The sequence below is a fragment of the Macaca thibetana genome, chromosome 19, assembly GCF_024542745.1.
Source record: "Macaca thibetana thibetana isolate TM-01 chromosome 19, ASM2454274v1, whole genome shotgun sequence".
NCBI lineage: Eukaryota > Metazoa > Chordata > Mammalia > Primates > Cercopithecidae > Macaca > Macaca thibetana.
In genome coordinates, this window is record NC_065596.1 from 7,899,711 (window position 1) to 7,917,329 (window position 17,619).

Here is a 17,619-nt window from a genome sequence, read left to right on the forward strand (position 1 = left end):
GGTGATAGAGTGAGACTCTGTCTCAAAAATAATAAATAAATAAAGTCTGCAGTTGAGTTAATGATAGTGTACCAATGCCAATTTCCTGGTTTTAATAATGCACTATCGTTATGTAACATGTCACTGGAGGAAGCTGGGTAAAGGGTATTTGCAAATTCTCTGTACCATTTTTGCAACTTCTTGTGAGTCATAAGCTCTTCCAAGATAAAAAGTAATTTAAAATTCCATATTAAAAAGAAGGGGGCTTAAACACCCATTTCTGAGTCCTTGGGTCCTATAGCTGGCCTTTTTTTTTTTTTTTTTTTTTTTTTTAAAGGGCTGGGCATGGTGGCTCACACCTGTAATCCCAGCATTTTGGGAGGGCGAGGCAGGTGGATCACCTGTGGTCAGGAGTTCAAGACTAGCCTGGCCAACATGGTGAACCCTTGTCTCCACTAAAAATACAAAAATTAGCCGGGCATGGTGGTGGGCGCCTTTAATCTCAGCTACTCGGGAGGCTGAGTCAAGAGAATTGCTGGAACCCAGGAAGCAGAGGTTGCAGTGAGCTGAGATCGTGCCATTGCACTCCCACCCAGGCTGACAATAGCGAGACTCCCTCTCAGGGGGAAAAAAAAAAAAGTTCATGAAAATGCAACACTCGGGGTACAGTATTAATGTCTATTCATCAAATCCTTGCATCTTGTATTATTCATGTAAAGCCTTTATAATCTTTATAAATAGTTCTATCTTTATGCTAATATCTTCATAATCTTTTAAGGCCACACCTTGGAGTTAGAACTTGGGTGTCTCCTGGTGTGACTACTTCTTTCATCATATTGATTCTGTCTTTCCCAACTAGTTTCGTTTTGAAGAGAACGACTTTATGATCAAGTTGTAAGGCAGAGCTACTCTGTACATTACACGACCAGAGCTAAAACCAACGATTCCCCTAATACGACTTATTCTAATAAAATGAAAACTCCAGTCAGTGTTGACATGAGGTAACAAGGTCACAAAATGTGATCTCTCTTTGTGTTTGTTTGTTTGAGACGGAGTGTTGCTCTGTTGCCCAGGCTGGAGTGCAGTGGCACAATCTCGGCTCACTGCAAGCTCTGCCTCCCGGGTTCACACCATTCTCCTGCCTCAGCCTCCTGAGTAGCTGGGATTACAGGCGCCTGCCACCACACCCAGCTAATTTTTGTAGTTTTAGTAGAGAAGGGGTTTCTCCATGTTGACCAGGCTGGCCTTGAACCCCTGATCTCAGGTGATCCACCCACCTCGGCCTCCCAAAGTGCCGGGATTACAGGCGTGAGCCACAGTGCCTGGCCTGGACACCTTTTTTTCTTTTCTTTTTTTTTTTTTTAAGACAGCGTCTCGCTCTGTCACCCAGGCTGGAGTGCAGTGATGCAATCATAACTCACTGCAGCCTCAAAGTCCTGGGCTTGGGCCTCCCAGGTAGCTAGGAGTAAAGGCATGTGCCACCACGCCTGGCCAATTTTTATACTTTTTTTTTTTTTTGGTAAAGATAGGATCTCGTTGTGTGGCCCAGGCTGCTCTTAAACTCCTGGCTTCAAATGATCCTCCCACCTTGGCCTCCCAAAGTGCTTGGATCACAGGTATGAGCCCCCAGCAGGCCTGGCCATTTCTGGTGGCATTGTAACAACAATGACCTTCTCAGTTCCATTTCTTAATTGAGAAACCTGTGGTGCACTCTACTCTGTAGAATTACCTTCTTCTTAGCTTGGTCAGCCCCACAGAGGGGAAAATAATCATCAATGCCAGAGTTTCTCCTACAAACCCAGGTGAGTGCCTCCGTGGGCATAACCATATTAGAGGCAACTTGGCAACACTAGGGAAATATGAAGCAGTGCATCCCCTGGACCCCAGCAATTCCACTCCTCGCTATTAACCCCAAAGAAACAAGTGCCATAAACAAAGACATAGAGAAGGAAGATGTTTCACTGATGCAATGTTGCAACAGGAGAAAAGTGAAATCTACAGTCTCTTAGTAAAGCTGTGGGAAGCCACAAAATGTGGAGTGCCATATAGTAGCTGTTTCAAAGCGAACTAGGCTGGGTGCAGTGGCTCACCCAGCACTTTGGGAGGCCAAGGCAGGCGGATCACTCAAGGTCAGGAGTTCGAGACCAGCCTGGCCAACATGGTGAAACCCTGTCTCGACTAGAAAAACAAAAATTAGCCGGGCATGGTGGCAGGTCCCTGTAATCCCAGCTACTCAGGAGGCTGAGGCAGGAGAATCACTTGAACCTGGGAGGTGGAGGTTGCAGTGAGACAAGATGGCGCCACTGCACTCCAGCCTGGGTGACAGAGGGAGACTCCATCTCAGAAACAAAAAAGAAAGAAAAAGAAAAGAAAAAAAGAGAAAAGAAGAAAAATAAAAGTGAACTAGGCATGGTAGCAGCGTAGAGTCGGTGCCCTTAGTAGGGCGCCAGCACCTTAAGTCTGGCCGGCCATGCGAACCCGTTTGTGCTCAGTATCCTAGTGCACATGCCTTGTGAGCGACGGTGCCATGAGTTTGACGTCCAGTTCCAGCCTAGGAGTTGAATGGATCGCAGCAGTTACCATTGCTGCTGGGACAGCTGCAATTGGTTATCTAGCTTACAAAAGACTTTATGTTAAAGATAATCGAAATAAAGCAATGATAAACCTTCACATCCAGAAAGACAACCCCAAGATAGTACATGCTTTTGACATGGAGGACTTAGGAGATAAAGCTGTGTACTGCCGTTGTTGGAGGTCCAAAAAGTTCCCATTCTGTGATGGGAACAAAACATAACGAAGAGACTGGAGACAATGTGGGCCCTCTGATCATCAAGAAAAAAGAAACTTAAATGGACACTTTTGATGCTGCAAATCAGCTTGTCGTGAAGTTACCTGATTGTTTAATTAGAATGACTACCACCTCTGTCTAATTCACTTTTGCTGAGTTCTAAATGTGGTATATTGCAAACTGCAGCTTTCACATTCATGGCATTTGTCTTACTTGTTGAAACATCGTGGTGCACATTTGTTTAAACAAAAAAAAAAAGGAAAAACCAACCTCGTGGCCTGTGGGTTATCTTGGTCTTGTAAGGATCCGTTTCTTTAAAATATTGACATATAGGCCAGGCGCGGTGGCTCCAGCCTGTAATCCCAGCACTTTGGGAGGCCGAGACGGGCGGATCACGAGGTCAGGAGATCGAGACCATCCTGGCTAACACGGTGAAACCCCGTCTCTACTAAAAAATACAAAAAACTAGCCGGGCGAGGTGGCGGGCGCCTGTAGTCCCAGCTGCTCGGGAGGCTGAGGCAGGAGAATGGCGTAAACCCGGGAGGCGGAGCTTGCAGTGAGCTGAGATCTGGCCACTGCACCCCAGCCTGGGCGACAGAGCGAGACTCCGTCTCAAAAATAAAAGATAAAAAAAAATAAAATATTGACATATAGAGTTGTATCTTACATAGAATATAGTTGTATCTTGAAGTCAACATATTAAATTATTCTCAAAATTATGTATTTGCAGATTGTACTTGTAAGTTTCAAAGAAAAATTATCGACTTTTCATATTAACCTAGAAACTAAATATGATGTGGTTCAGCTATATTAATTTCTTAATACAATCTAGGAAAGAAAAAAAAAAAAAGAAAAGTGAACTAGACCTTGATTAGGGTTTTCCAGCCTCAGCCCTATTGACATTTGGGATCAGATCATGTTTTGCTATGGGGGCATCCTGGCATTATAGCATGTTAAGCAGCATCCCTGGCTTCCACCTACTAGATGACAGTGGCACCCTCCCCCACAGCTGTGACAACCAAGAATGTCTCCAGATATTGCCAAATTTATCCTTGGGAACAAAATCCCTTCTGGTTGAGAATCTCTGTTTTAGGTGTATCAACAAAGACAAGCCCCATAAGCATACCACTGAGTGAAAATGTTGGGCTGCAAAATGATACACTTATGACCGGGCTCAGTGGCTCATGCCTGTAATCCCAACACTTTAGGAGGCCAAGGCAGGTGGATCACTTGAGGTCAGGAGTTCGAGATCAGCCTAGCAAACCGTCTCTACTAAAAATACAAAAATTAGCTGGGCGTGGTGGTGCGCACCTGTAATCTCAGCTATATGGGAGGCTGAGGCATGAGAATCTCTTGAACTCAGGAGGTGGAGGTTGCAGCGAGCCAAGGTCCAGCCTGAGCCACAGAGCAAGACTCTGCCTCAAAAAAAAAAAAAAAAAAAAAAAATTATGAGTTTTTTTGTGATTTTTTTTTTTAAAGCTCATCAGCTATCGTTAGTGTAAGTGTATTTTATGCGAGGCCCAAGACAATTCTTTCTTCAAACATGGCCCAGGGAAGCCAAAAGATTGGACACACCTGTTTTACAGTAAGTAATCAATACACTTGCCCCTCTCCTCGATATCCCCACCAACTCACCATGTGATCTTGAACAAGCCACTTTTTTATTTCCACATCTCTTTTTTAAAAAAAATAAAGCAGAACATTGCTTCTTTGTCTAACTCTGTTGAGGACTGGAATGAGCTTTTCCCTCCTCTAATATCACCCTGGAGTTATGAGCCCAAAATGCAGCGTCTCCCTGCACTTAAGGTTGTCCTACGTCTCAACATTGACCAGGGTCCTAGGGTATGAGGTAAAATGCTTCAGCTCCTCTCCTAGGGTCTATTTAAAACACAACTGGTTGAGAGTTAATCCCTCAGAGCAGCTGGTGGCCTGTGCAGAGGCCAGGTCGGGTGAGGCACCCATGTTTTGCAGAAATGGATACCTCTGCATCTAAAAATAACTCCCAGGGACTGAATTCTTTCCAGGATCTTTCTTGTGCCCTCTGGGATCATCCCAGGGACTGAGGTTGGGGAATGGGGGTGGGGACCTCGGGTTTGCATGAGTTATGATATGCCGGGCAGATGCCCATGTTTGCAGCATGTGTGTGCCCTGCTATAAAAGTCACATGTCGGCTGGGCGCGGTGGCTCACGCCTGTAATCCCAGCACTTTGGGAGACTGAGGCAAGCAGATCACTTGAGCTCAAGAGTTCAAGACCAGCCTGGGCAACATGGCAAAACGTCGTCACATGCCTAGCTTCTGGCTCTGCCACTCACTCTGGCATGGCCTTGGACAAGTGACTGCCTGCCCCCCGCCAAGCCTCAGTTTGCTTCACTGTCAAAAGACCAAGATGACGGCCAGGCGCAGTGGCTCATGCCTGTAATCCCAGCACTTTGGGAGGCTGAGGCAGGTGGATCACTTGAGGTCAGGAGTTTGAGTTTGAGACCAGCCTGGCCAACATGGTGAAACCCTGTCTCCACTAAAAATACAAAAATTAGCTGAGTATGGTGGCAGGTGGCTATAATCTCAGCTACTCAGGAGGCTGAGGCAGGAGAATGGCATGAACCCAGAAGGCGGAAGTTATAGTGACCCAAGATTGTGCCATTGCACTCCAGCCTGAGTGACAGAGCGAGACTCCGCTTCAAAATAAATAAATAAATAAAAATAAAAATAAAAAACAAAGTCTAGGTCCTTTCCCCTTTCCAAACTCCTTGGTTTCTCTTGATGGGTTTTGGGGCAGTCCCATGAAGTCAATAGGTTTTTCAACTGCCGCATGCCACAAACACATTCCCCTCTCACTGGGTGAGCTTAGGCTAGTCCCTCCCTTCCCTGGGCCTCAGTTTGCCCACGTGTAGAATGGGGAGGCTGTCTAGGGTGACCAACTATACCCCTTTGCCTGGGTCCCAGGGGTTTCCTGGAACATGGGACTTTTTTTTTTTTTTTTTTTTTTTGAGATGGAGTCTTACTCTGTTGCCCAGGCTGGAGTGCAGTGGTGCGATCTCGGCTCACTGCAAGCTCCGCCTCCCGGGTTCACGCCATTCTCCTGCCTCAGCCTCCCGAGTAGCTGGGACTACAGGCGCCTGCCACCATGCCCGGCTAATTTTTTGTATTTTCAGTAGGGTCAGGTTTCACCGTGTTAGCCAGGATGGTCTTGATCTCCTGACCTCGTGATCCGCCCGCCTTGGCCTCCCAAAGTGCTGGGATTACAGGTGTGAGCCACTGAGCCCAGCTGGACTTTCTTTTATTCTTTTTTGAGATGGGGTCTTGCTCTGTCGCCCAGGCTGGAGTGCAAGTGATTCTCCTGCCTCAGCTTCCCGAGTACCTGGGATTACAGACACCCGCCACTAGGCCCGGCTAACTTTTGTATTTTTAGTAGAGATGGGATTTCTCCATGTTGGCCAGGCAGGTCTCGAACTCCTGACCTCAGGTGATCCACCTACCTCGGCCTCCCAGAGTGCTGGGATTACAGGCGTGAGCCCCTGCACCCGGCTGGACATGGGACTTTCAATGCTCATCTTGGGAAAGCCTGGACAAGGTGACCACCCCAGATCTATATCAGTCATTTCCAAAGACGCTGACTATGAGGGTGAAAAAGAGATGCTTAGCGCCTAGCAACGACGCAAGAGGTATTTCTGGAACTGTGTGGAAATGGAAAGTACCTGTGGGTGGAAATTTCAGTAGATGGATTTTTTTAAAAATCAGCTCTGCCTCAGCGGGGCATGGTAGCTTATGCCTGTAATCCCAGCTACTCCGGCAGCTGAGGCAGGAGTATCGCTTGAACCTGGGAGGTAGAAGTTGCAGTGAGTCGAGATCATGCCACTGCACTCCAACCTGGGCGATAAGGGCAAAACTCCATTTCAAAAAAAAAAAAAAAAAGAAAAGAGAACAAAAACAGGCCAGGTGCAGTGGCTTACGCCTGTAATCTCAGCACTTTGGGAGACCGAGGCGGGTGGATCATGAGGTCAGGAGTTCGAGACCAGCCTGGCCAATATAGTGAAACCCTGTCTCTACTAAAAATACAAAAATAAGCTGGGCGTGGTGGCAGATGCCTATAGTCCCAGCTACTCAGGAGGCTGAGGTAGCAGAATCGCTTGAACCCAGGAGGCGGAGGTTGCGGTGAGCCGAGATCGCACTACTGCACTCCAACGTGGGCAATAAGAGCAAACTCCGTCTCAAAAAAAAAAAATTAAAAATTAAAAAATAAGTCAATAAAACAGAAAAAATCAGCTCTGCCTCAAAAGAGAGGAAGAAGCTTTGGGTCCCTAAGTCTGGTCTGTAATGGACTCTGTGACTTTCCCTCTCCAGGGGTCAATGCCTCATTTGCAGATGGCTGGGTGGTGCTAGAAGGGTCCCCAGGGCACTCTAGCACCGTGCTATTTAGTCGGAGGTGTATGAAGCCTGGGGTACTGACTGAGTCTCTCAGTGACTCTAGGACCAGTCTTTTCCTCCTGAGCCTTTGAGCTCAACATTCTGCCTCAGTTTCCTCCCCTGTAAAATAGAGATAGCAGCCTCTGCCTCACAAGGTGGAGCAGGGGTCAACAGCCTCTTGCCCTCAAAAAGCTTGTAGTTCAAACCAGAGATCTCAAATCAGGAATCAAATAAAAGTTTTCTTTGGTCCTAACAGCATATGAAAAATGTTAAAACTTGTCTGGGTGTAGTGGCTCACACCTGTAATCCCAGCACGTTGGGAGGCCGAGGCGTGTGGATCACTTGAGGTCAGGAGTTCAAGACTAGCCTGGCCAACATGGTGAAACCCTGTTTCTACTAAAAACACAAAAATTAGCTGGGCATGGTGGCGGGCACCTGTAATCCCAGCTACTCAGGAGGCTGAGGCAGGAGAATTGCTTGAACCAGTGAACCGAAGGTTGCAGTGAGCCGAGATCACATCACTGCACTTCAGCCTGGTGACAGAGCGAGACTCCTTCTCAAAAAAATTTTAAAAAGTTAAAACTGCAACCAAGATGTCCTGCAGGAAGTGAGTGGGTAAACAAAACATGAAACATCCTTACTATGAAATATTATTTGGCCGGGTGCGGTGGCTCACGCCTGTAATCCAAGTACTTTGGGAGGCCAAGGTGGGAGGATCACCTGAGGTCAGGAGTTCGAGACCGGTCTGGCCAACATGGTGAAACCCCGTCTCTACTAAAAATACAAAATATTAGGCGTGGTGGCACGTGCCTGTAATCCTAGCTACTTGGGAGGCTGAGGCAGGAGAATCACTTGAACCTGGGAGGCAGAGGTTGCAGTGAGCCAAGATCGCGCCATTGCACTCCAGCCTGGGTAATGAGCAAAAGTCTGTCTCAAAAAAAGAAAAGAAAGAAAAAGAAAAAAAGAAATATTATTCAGTGAACTATCAAGACATGAAAAGACATGGAGGAACCTTAAATGCATATTCCTGAGTGAAAGAAGCCAGTCTGAAAGGGGTACATACTGCACGATTCCAACCACAGGATATTCTGGAAAAAGCAAAACTCTGGAGATAGTAGAAAGATCAGTGGTTGGCCAGGGGCAGTGGCTCATGCCTGTAATCTCAACACTTTGGGAAGCCAAGGCAGGTGGATCTCCTGAGCCCAGGAGTTCAAGACCACCCTGGGCAACACAGCAGAACCCCCATCATTTTTTTTTTTTTTTTTTTTTTGAGACAGAATCTCATTCTATCGCCCAGGCTGGAGCACACTGGCACAATCTTGGCTCACTGCAACCTCTGCCTCCCAGGTTCAAGTGGTTCTCCTGCCTCAGCCTCCCGAGTAGCTGGGATTACAGGTGCCCGTCACCATGCCCAGCTAATATTTTGCATTTTTAGTAGAGACAGGGTTTTTCCATATTGGCCAGGCTGGTCTTGAACTCCTGACTTCAGGTGATCCGCCTGCCTCGCTCTCCCAAAGTGCTGGGATTACAGGTGTGAGCCACCACGCCTGGCCAAGTGTATTAATTTAAAAAAGGAAAAGAAAGAGAAATGTTTGAACAGCCAACACAGACACACAGGAAAAATCAGTCCTGGGGGTTCCAGCCCCAACCAGGTAGAGATGTGCCTGCTTGGTTCTCACCTAGGGACAGACGGTCCCCATCTGGCTAGGCTCTGTGTAGTATACATCAACTGACTTGCCCCTGGAGGCATGGGAGTTTGAGATTTATGCACCAGATCAATGGTTCTCAGCTGGGAGAGACTGTGCCCCCAGGAACACTGGCAATGTCTGGGGCATTTTTGGTTGTCATTATTGGATGGTGTGGGGCAGGGTGGAGGTGCTACTAGCCTCAGAGGGTGGAGGATACTACAAAACCTCCTGAAATGCACAGGGCACCTAATGCCCTGTCACCAGCACAAGGCTGGGATACCACGATGCAGGGAACCAGTTCTCATCTGTGGAACTTCATAAAACACCAATGCTTGGTGCCAACCCCAGTAATTCTGAATTTTTTAATTATTATTTTTTTTTTTAGACGGAGTCTGCCTCTGTTGCCCAGGCTGGAGTGCAGTGGCACTATCGTGGCTCACTGCAACCTCCACCTCCCAGGTTCAAGCGATTCTCGTGCCTCAGCCTCCAGAGTAGCTGGGATTATAGGCTTGTGCCACCACTCCTGGCTAATTTTTGTATTTTTAGTAGAGACAGGGACTGTGTTGGCCAGGCTGGTCTCCAACGCCTGGCTTCAAGCGATCTGCCTGCCTTGGTCTCCCAACGTGCTGGGATTACAGACGTGAGCCACCTCCTCCAGCCCCATGATTCTGAGTTAACTAATTAATTAATTAATTAATTTTTCTGAGACGGAGTCTTGCTCTGTTACCCAGGCTGGAGTGCAATGGCATGATTTCTGCTGACTGCAACCTCCGCCTCCTGGGTTCAAGCGATTCTCCCACCTCAGCCTACCAAGTATCCAGGACTACAGGCACCTGCCACCATGCCCAGCTAATTTTTGTATTTTTAGTAGAGACAGGGTTTCACCATGTTAATCACGCTGGTCTCAAACACCTGACCTCAGGTGATCCGCCAGCCTCAGCCTCCCAAAATGCTGGGATTATAGGCGTGAGCCACCACGTCTGGCCTACAATTCTGATTTAAATGAAAGAGGGGTAGCAATCAGGACAAACGGATTTTTTTTTTCTTTTTTTTTTGAGACGGAGTCTCACTCTGTCACCCAGACTGGAGTGCAGTGGCGAGATCTTGGCTCAATGCAAACCTCCGCCTCTCGGGTTCAAGCAATACTTGTGCCTCAGCCTCCCAAGTAGCTGAGATTACAGGTGTGCACCACCATGCCTGGCTAATTTTTGTATTTTTTCTTTTCTTTTCTTTTCTTTTTTTTGAGATGGAGTCTCGCTCTGTCGCCCAGGCTGGAGTGCAGTGGCATGATCTCGGCTCACTGCAACCTTCGCCTCCTGGGTTCAAGCGATTCTCCTTTCTCAGCCTCCCAAGTAGCTGGGATTACAGGAGCCTGCCACCATGCCTGGCTAGTTTTTGTATTTTTAGTAGAGGCAGGGTTTCACTATGTTGGCCCTGCTGGTCTCGAACTCCTGACCTTGTGATCCGGCCACCTTGGCTTCCCAAAGTGCTGGGATTATAGGCATGAGCCACTGTGGGGGCTCTGCATTTCTAACCAGCTCCCAGGTGACATTGACACTGCTCAGTTGAGGACCACACTCTGAGCTTCATTCTTTCTCAGGATTCTCAAGAAAGCCCGACCCAGCCAGGCACAGTTGCTCATGGGAAGCTGAGGTGGGAGGATTGCTTGAGCCCAGGAGTTGGAGGCCACAGTGAGCTACGACTGCACTACTGCACTCCAGCTTGGGAGACAGAGCAACACCCTGTCTCAAAAAAAAAAAAAAAAAATTTAAAGTTAATTTGGCTGGGAGCAGTGGGTTACACCTGTAATCTCAGCACTTTGGGAGGCTGAGGCGGGTGAATAACTTGAGTTCAGGAATTCGAGACCACCCTGGCCAACATGGTGAAAACTCATCTGTACTAAAAATACAAAAAAAAAAAAAAAAAAAAAAAAAAAAAAAAGGCCGGGCGCAGTGGCTGACGCCTGTAATCCCAGCACTTTGGGAGGCCAAGGTGGGTGGATCACAAGGTCAAGAGATGGAGACTATCAGATCACGAAGTGAAGAGATTGAGACCATCTTGGCCAACGTGGTGAACCCGCATTTCTACCAAAAACACAAAAATTAGCTGGGCGTGGTGGCGCATGTGTGTAATCCCAGCTTCTCGGGAGGCTGAGGCAGGAGAATCGCTTGAACCCGGGAGGAAGAGGTTGTAGTGAGCCGAGATCGCGCCACTGCACTCCAGCCTGGCAACACAGCGAGACTCCATCTCCAAAAACAAGACAAAACAAAACAAAAAATTAGCTGGGTGTGGTGGCGGGTGCCTGTAATCCCAGGTACTTGGGAGGTTAAGGCAGGAGAATCACTTAAATCTGGGAGGTGGAGGTTGCAGTGAGCTGAGATCGTGCCACTGCACTCCAGCCTGGGCAAGAAAACAAGATTTCATCTCAAAAAAGAAAAGAAAAGAAAAGCAAGCAAGCCTGATCCAGAAAATGCCAGTATCCCAAGTAATACATTCCTCCATAGACTTCCAAATAAACATCACCACCCCTCACAAATGCATTAGACCTTATTCCTGACAAAATTCTCAATAGATCTTTATAATAGCTAGGAAAGGGAGTCAGGGGTTCTCTTACCAGTGATCCCATTTCACAGACAAATAAACTGAAGCTCATGGTGGTGAAATAACCAGTGTGGTATTTACTCAGTGCTAGTGGTAGAACTGACTCCCATGATTCAGAGACGTTTAGTTTCTTTCTTTTTTCTTTTTTTTTGAGACAGGGTCTCACTCTGTTGCCCAGGCTGGAGTGCAATGGCATGATCATGGCTCACTGCAGCCTTCACCTTGCAGGGTTCAGGTAATCCTCTGACCTCAGCCTCCCTAGTAGCTAGGACTACAGGCACATGCCACCATACCTGGCTAGTATTTTTGTATTTTGTATTTTTATATTTATTTATTCATTGAGACAGAGTTTCACTCTTGTTGCCTAGGCTGGAGTGCAATGGCACAATCTCGACTCACCGCAACCTCTGCCTCCCAGGTTCAAGCGATTATCCTGCCTCATCCTCCCTAGTAGCTGGGATTACAGACATGTGCCACCACACCCGGCTAATTTTGTATTTTTAGTGGAGATGGGGTTTCTCCATGTAGGTCAGGCTACATGGAGATCACCTGAGGTCGGCTGAACTCCCGACCTCAGGTGATCCGACCACCTCGGCCTCCCAAAGTGCTGAGATTACAGGTATGAGCCACCGCACCTGGCCATTTTTGTATTTTTTATAGAGAAGGGTTTTCACAATGTTGCCCAGGCTGGCCATGAACTCCTGGCCTCAAGCAGTCTTCCAACCTCGGCCTCCCCAAATGCTGAGATTATCTGACCTATGCTGACATTTTTTTAAGGAGACACAGTCTTGCTCTGTTGCCCAGGCTGGAGGGCGGTGGGGTGATCATAGCTCACTGTAGCTCCCAGGCGGCACTGATGCTGCTCAGTTGAGAACCGCATTCTGAACTTCATCCGCTCTCAGGATTCTCAAGAAAGCCCGACCCAGCCAGGCACAGTTAAGCTCCAACTCCTGGGCTCAAGTGATCTTCCAGCCTCAGCTTCCCAAGTAGCTGAGACTACAGACACACACCACCATGCCTGGCTATGAAATTCTTAATTTCTCAACAAAAGGCCCTACACTAATACTTTGTATTGGGCCTGGCAAATTCTGTAGCTGGTCTAGCACACAAATTCTGAGAAGAAAATTTACAGATATCCAGCATGCATACCAAACTGGGACTAACAGTTCAATCCAACACCTTACTTAACTTTTCTTTTTTTTTTTTTTTTTTTTTTCCAAGACAGAGTCTCAACCAGGCTCTGTCACCCAGGCTGGAGTGCAGCTGCAAGATTTCGGCTCACTGCAACCTCCATCTCTCGGGTTCAAGCGATTCTCATTTCAACCTCCCGAGTAGCTGGGATTACAGGCGTGTGCCACCACACCTGGCTAATTTTTGCATTTTTAGTAGAGACGGGGTTTTGTCATGTTGCCCAGGCTGGTTTCAAAGTCCTGGGCTCAAGTGATCCACCCGCCTTGCCTCCCAAAATGCTGGGATTACAGGCATGAGCCACCACGTCTGGCCTCCAACACCTTACTTTTCTAAGGAAACCAAGTATCTCACATTAATTGTACTGATTCTTAGAGTCAAGCAGACCTGGGCTGAGTCCCGAGGCTGCAACTGACCAGCCATGGGACCACAGGCTCACTGTGTATTTAAGATAGCTTAGCCACTATTTCCTGTTTCCCCAGTTATGAAAGGAGGAGGTTGAACTGGGTGGGGTATCCTCAGCCCTGATAACATACATCAGTCACTGAGGGAGGGGAGATTAATATTCTGAATCAATTGGTGTGGGGTGGAGCTGGGGGGTTTGAAAGCTCCCAGGAGCATCTCATGAATAGCCAGGGTTTGGAACCACTTCTCAGCCTTCAGGAACCTTCAGGCTCTGGCACTTAGAGCTTGGATAGCTTATTCTAGGACTTCTGCAGAAATATCTTGAACCTTCCTGCAAGTTCCCAGGCAGCTTGGAGACCTCTTTTCTCAAGACATTTGTGTCCTACATCCCCACAGGGCTCCAACTCTCCTCAGTTTCAGATTATCTTTTCTTTTTATTTGTTTTTCCAAGACAGAGTCTTCCTCTGTTGCCCAGGCTGGAGTGCAATGGAGTGATCTCGGCTCACTGCAACCTCCACCTCCCAGGTTCAAGTGATTCTCCCATCTCAGCCTCTCAAGTAGCTAGGACTACAGGTGCATGCCACCATGCTCGGCTAATTTTTGTAGTTTTAATAGAGATGGGGTTTCACTATGTTGGCCAGGCTGGTCTCGAACTCCTGACCTCAGGTGATCCGCCCATCTTGGCCTCCCCAACTGCTGGGATTACAGGCGTGAGCCACTGTGCCCAGCCAGTTTCAGATTTTCTAAGGTTCTGCAACTGCCCAAGGAACTGGCCTGAACCACCAAGAATTCTTCCCCAGAAAGGAAAGACAGCCCATGTTCATGCTAGGACAACACAAAAGCCTATTTTGTTTTGCACTGTAACTGTTCTTCAGGATAGCTTTTAAGAAAATAGGCTCTGGCATGTGGATAGGCAAAAATAGAATAAAAATTCCTAGCAAGTACAGTGTAATCCTGTTAGCATAAGACCGTGCATTGGCTGGGCTCAGTGGCTCACGCCTGTAATCCCAACACTTTGGGAGCCCTGGGTGGGCGGATCACAAGGTCAGGAGATCGAGACCATCCTGGCCAACATGGTGAAGCCCCGTCTCCACCAAAAATACAAAAATTAGCCAGGTGTAGTGGCGGGCGCCTGTACTCCCAGCTACTCAGGAGGCTGAGGCAGGAGAATCGCTTGAACCCCGGAGGTGGAGTGCAGTGATCACTCCACTGCACTCCAGCCTGGGCAACAGAGCGAAACTCCATCTCAAACAACAACAACAGCAATAACAAAAAAAAGAGTGTGCATTTATGTCTATAACTACATAAGTATAAATGAATAGAAGAGAGATCAGGAAGGGTGGCTGGCCACCACTATGTTGACAGTAATTCTCTTTTTTTCCTTTGCCCTTTTCAGTTTGAGTTTTTAGTAAATAGGATTACTTATTTTTATCATCTGAGAATAAAGCTATTTCCTTTTTGAGCTACAGTGGTAATTTACATCTAAGTGGGAGGAAGGCTCATGAAGTTTGGGGTTCTTTTATTTTTCTAAGTCTAAAATCTATTATCTAGTAAGTTGCTGGTGTGCTAGAATAACGATGAACAAGAAACATTTGTTCATGAACCTTTTATAAAAATAGAACACGTTCTAAGGAAGCCATTCATCCTCATTTTAAAAATGACTTTTTAAAAAATCTAAGAAGCAGGGTGTACCCTCCTGTGACCTCCCCAGCCTGGGGTCTGGAGCTGAGAGGGAGGACGCTGACCCCAAGTCACCCAGCCCTGGGACCGGTTCTGCTCCGTAAGTGGAAAGGATCTGGAGCCAGGGCTGGAAGAATTCCCGTGGGGACTCGGAGATTCAGCACCGTGGGGGAAGGGAGAGGAGTGGAGGGTGCTGGACAGTTGCAGCGGGGAGGAGAACCGGTGTCACTTTCGCTGAACCTGACCGCAGCCCCCGGCGGCGCGGCGGCCCTTATATAGACACCCCACTGGCGCTCCCACTCCGCGTGCCAAGGTCAAGGAGGGAGGTCACACCTGCGCGCGGCCAGAACAGCTGCACCGACCCCCACCTGCACCCTCGCCACAGCCGGCGCCCCTTGCCCAAGTTCCTGCAGCTCTGACCCAACAAGGAGCCCCGACCTTTCCTCCACCCCTCCCCCAAGCACCTGTTCCCCCTCCTCTAAACGGGCTCACGCCTCTCCTTCCCTTCCCCCAGCTTCATCGTCCTGGAAGCTTCTCCCCCGGGCTCACCCCGGCGTGGGAGAACCCCATGATTCTCGCGCCTGACTACTCCCACGATGCAATCCTTGAACCTGTCCCCCGCTCCCTCCACCACGCACGGGCTTCCCCCTCTCCGCGACCCCCAGCTGCCCCGGCCCGCGCCCCCGGCTGCCGGCCCCCTCAGCCCCCCGCCCCGGCTCACCTGGTTCATACTTGAGGTAGAGGATGGAGACGATGAAGTAACTGAGGTCGAAGACGGGGAAGAGCGGCACCCGTGAGAAGCTGAGCGCCAGCTCGCCCAAGCTCAGCGCCGAGAGCAGCTCCATGGCGCCCGCCCGCCCGCCGGGTGCCACCCGGGGCCCCGGTCTCGTCCGTCCCGCCGCCCGAGGCCCGGCGACTGCGCCCCCGCAGCTGGGCCCGCCCCCGCCCGCCAGGCGCCACCCCAGGCCCGGCCCCCGCGGGAGAGGAGGGGCGACGGCCCACATCGGGACAGGTTGTGGGGACGCCCAGCACCACGGACGGAGCTGGACAGTCGGACGTCCCAGGCGCTGACCCTACTGACATCGCGACCCCGTTCCGCCCAGCGAGGCGGGGTGCGGGGCACCCCTGCAAGGCGAGGGAGGCTGGGGGGCTCCCCATTCTGGGCATCCCACGCACGCGGGACGCCCGTTCCCAGGGGGCCGGATCAGCCAGGACTTTGTCTCCGTGGGCTCAATTAGGACCCCGATCTTCGGTGGAGCCCAATGAGGACCCCTACGCCCTGGTGGGACCCCATGAATCAGAACCCCTGCTCCCCGTGGAGATCAGTCCTCTGTGGAGCCCCGTCAAGACTTTCCTGCCCCATAGGGTCCGTTCGATCAGGAACCCCGTCCTCGGTGGGGCTCTGCAAATCAGGACCCCCGTGTCTTGTTGGGAGCAGCTCAGTGGGGACCCCCGTTCCCCATGGGGCCCAGGAGGATCTCATTTTAGAGCCCAGTTGGTTAGGGCACCCGTTTCTAGGGACCCCACTGCGTCAGGACCCCGCACCCTGTGCAGCTCAGGGGTCAAAGGATTCCTTTTCTCCAGAAGCCCAATTTGAGACCCCGTAAAGTGAACAGGCATTGCTGCCCAGCAAACCCTACGGCACTCAAGACCTTACGCATGCGCGGCACGCTTCGAACGCGTGACCCAATCCCAACCCCAGGAGACCCTGCCCTTTCCATTCTGGCTCTCCGGGCCTCCCCAGCAAGGTGGGGCGCTCGCGCTCCCCTAAGGGCGCCTGGCCTGCAGAGGGTGGGACCTTGATCTTCGATTGGCCCAGCCCTCGCCAGTGTTGCTTTAGGATTGGTCGGCTTCTGCTCCTCTCCCCTCCCTCCCTGGGGCTTCCGCTTCCGGTTCTGACGGATGCTTTGGCCGTAACGATGATCGGAGACATCCTGCTGTTCGGGTAATTAGGGGGACCAGAGGCTGGGAAGAGAGGGCCAGGCAGGACGCGGGGGCGCCCCTAGTAACTGTAATTCTCCCTCTGTAGGACGTTGCTGATGAATGCCGGGGCAGTGCTGAACTTTAAGCTGTGAGTAGGTCGCGGCCGGACTGTGGCTCCATCCGGGGAACCCGTAACCCCGCCCTCATAAGCGTGATCTCGGCGCACTTCTCAGGCCCCGCCCCCAAGCCGCAGGCCCCGCCCTATCCGCCCTCTGTCCACGCCTCCAGCATGGTTTAATCTTCCTCGCCCCCGAGCGACCTTAAACCCATACTCTCTTTTCCTTGGGTGTCCCTCTGTTCACCTTCCTGAAGAGCTCAAGACCCATCCTCCAAGAAATAGCCCAACCCCGGACCCTCAGCATTGCACCCGCACTGTCGGGCCGCTTTGTAAACTGTCGGTGGCTGCTGACCTGGCTGTGATTGTCCGGGCAGTGGTGGCCCAGAGAGGGACATTGAACCGTCCGAGGTCACACAGCAAGTCAGCGACAGGGCCAGGGCTGAAACTTAGTGTTTGTGGCCTTCTGAGCTGGGGGTCAGGGGGCTGAGGCCTGTATGTCCCATTGAAAGTGGACATTGTCTACTCCTCTTTGTAGGAAAAAGAAGGACACGCAGGGCTTTGGGGAGGAGTCGAGGGAGCCCAGCACAGGTAAGGTCTTCCTGGACCCTTGAATTGCATGGTCCACTTCAGAGAGGACAGTTTTGTTTCGCCAAGTTCTACCCTCGTTTTCTTTCCTTTTCTTTCGTTTTTTAACACAAGGTCTCGCTCTGTTGTCCAGGTTGGAGTGCAGTGGTGCGATCATGGTTCACTGCAGCTTCGACCTCCTGGGCTAAAGTGATCCTTCCATCTCAGCCCCCTTAGTAACTGGGATTACAGGCGTGTGCCACCATGCCAGGCTAAATTT

General features: G+C 49.9%; 2 protein-coding genes and 1 pseudogene across 7 annotated transcripts in view; 2 read left to right on the forward strand and 1 right to left on the reverse strand.

The window, feature by feature from the left end:
- The window catches only part of TMEM38A (transmembrane protein 38A), a 28,323-nt gene extending 12,663 nt beyond the window's left edge, over positions 1–15,660 (reverse strand). Inside the window, exon 1 of the mRNA XM_050769752.1 lies at positions 15,456–15,660. Coding sequence (XP_050625709.1) covers positions 15,456–15,579 — 124 coding nt within the window. The 5' untranslated portion in view covers positions 15,580–15,660. The remainder of the gene's footprint in view (positions 1–15,455) is intronic.
- SMIM7 (small integral membrane protein 7) overlaps positions 1–17,619 on the forward strand; it is a 357,382-nt gene that overhangs the window by 326,541 nt on the left and 13,222 nt on the right. For 5 of the 6 annotated variants that reach the window (XM_050769888.1, XM_050769889.1, XM_050769890.1 and 2 more), the window contains exons 2-4: positions 16,644–16,679; positions 16,764–16,805; positions 17,311–17,363. In XM_050769888.1, coding sequence (XP_050625845.1) covers positions 16,654–16,679; positions 16,764–16,805; positions 17,311–17,363 — 121 coding nt within the window. In that variant the 5' untranslated portion in view covers positions 16,644–16,653. Of the gene's footprint in view, positions 1–16,610; positions 16,680–16,763; positions 16,806–17,310; positions 17,364–17,619 lie in introns of those variants that run through there. The other variant, XM_050769887.1, reaches the window with a different exon arrangement.
- Positions 2,428–3,039, forward strand: LOC126942369 (CDGSH iron-sulfur domain-containing protein 1-like; annotated as a pseudogene).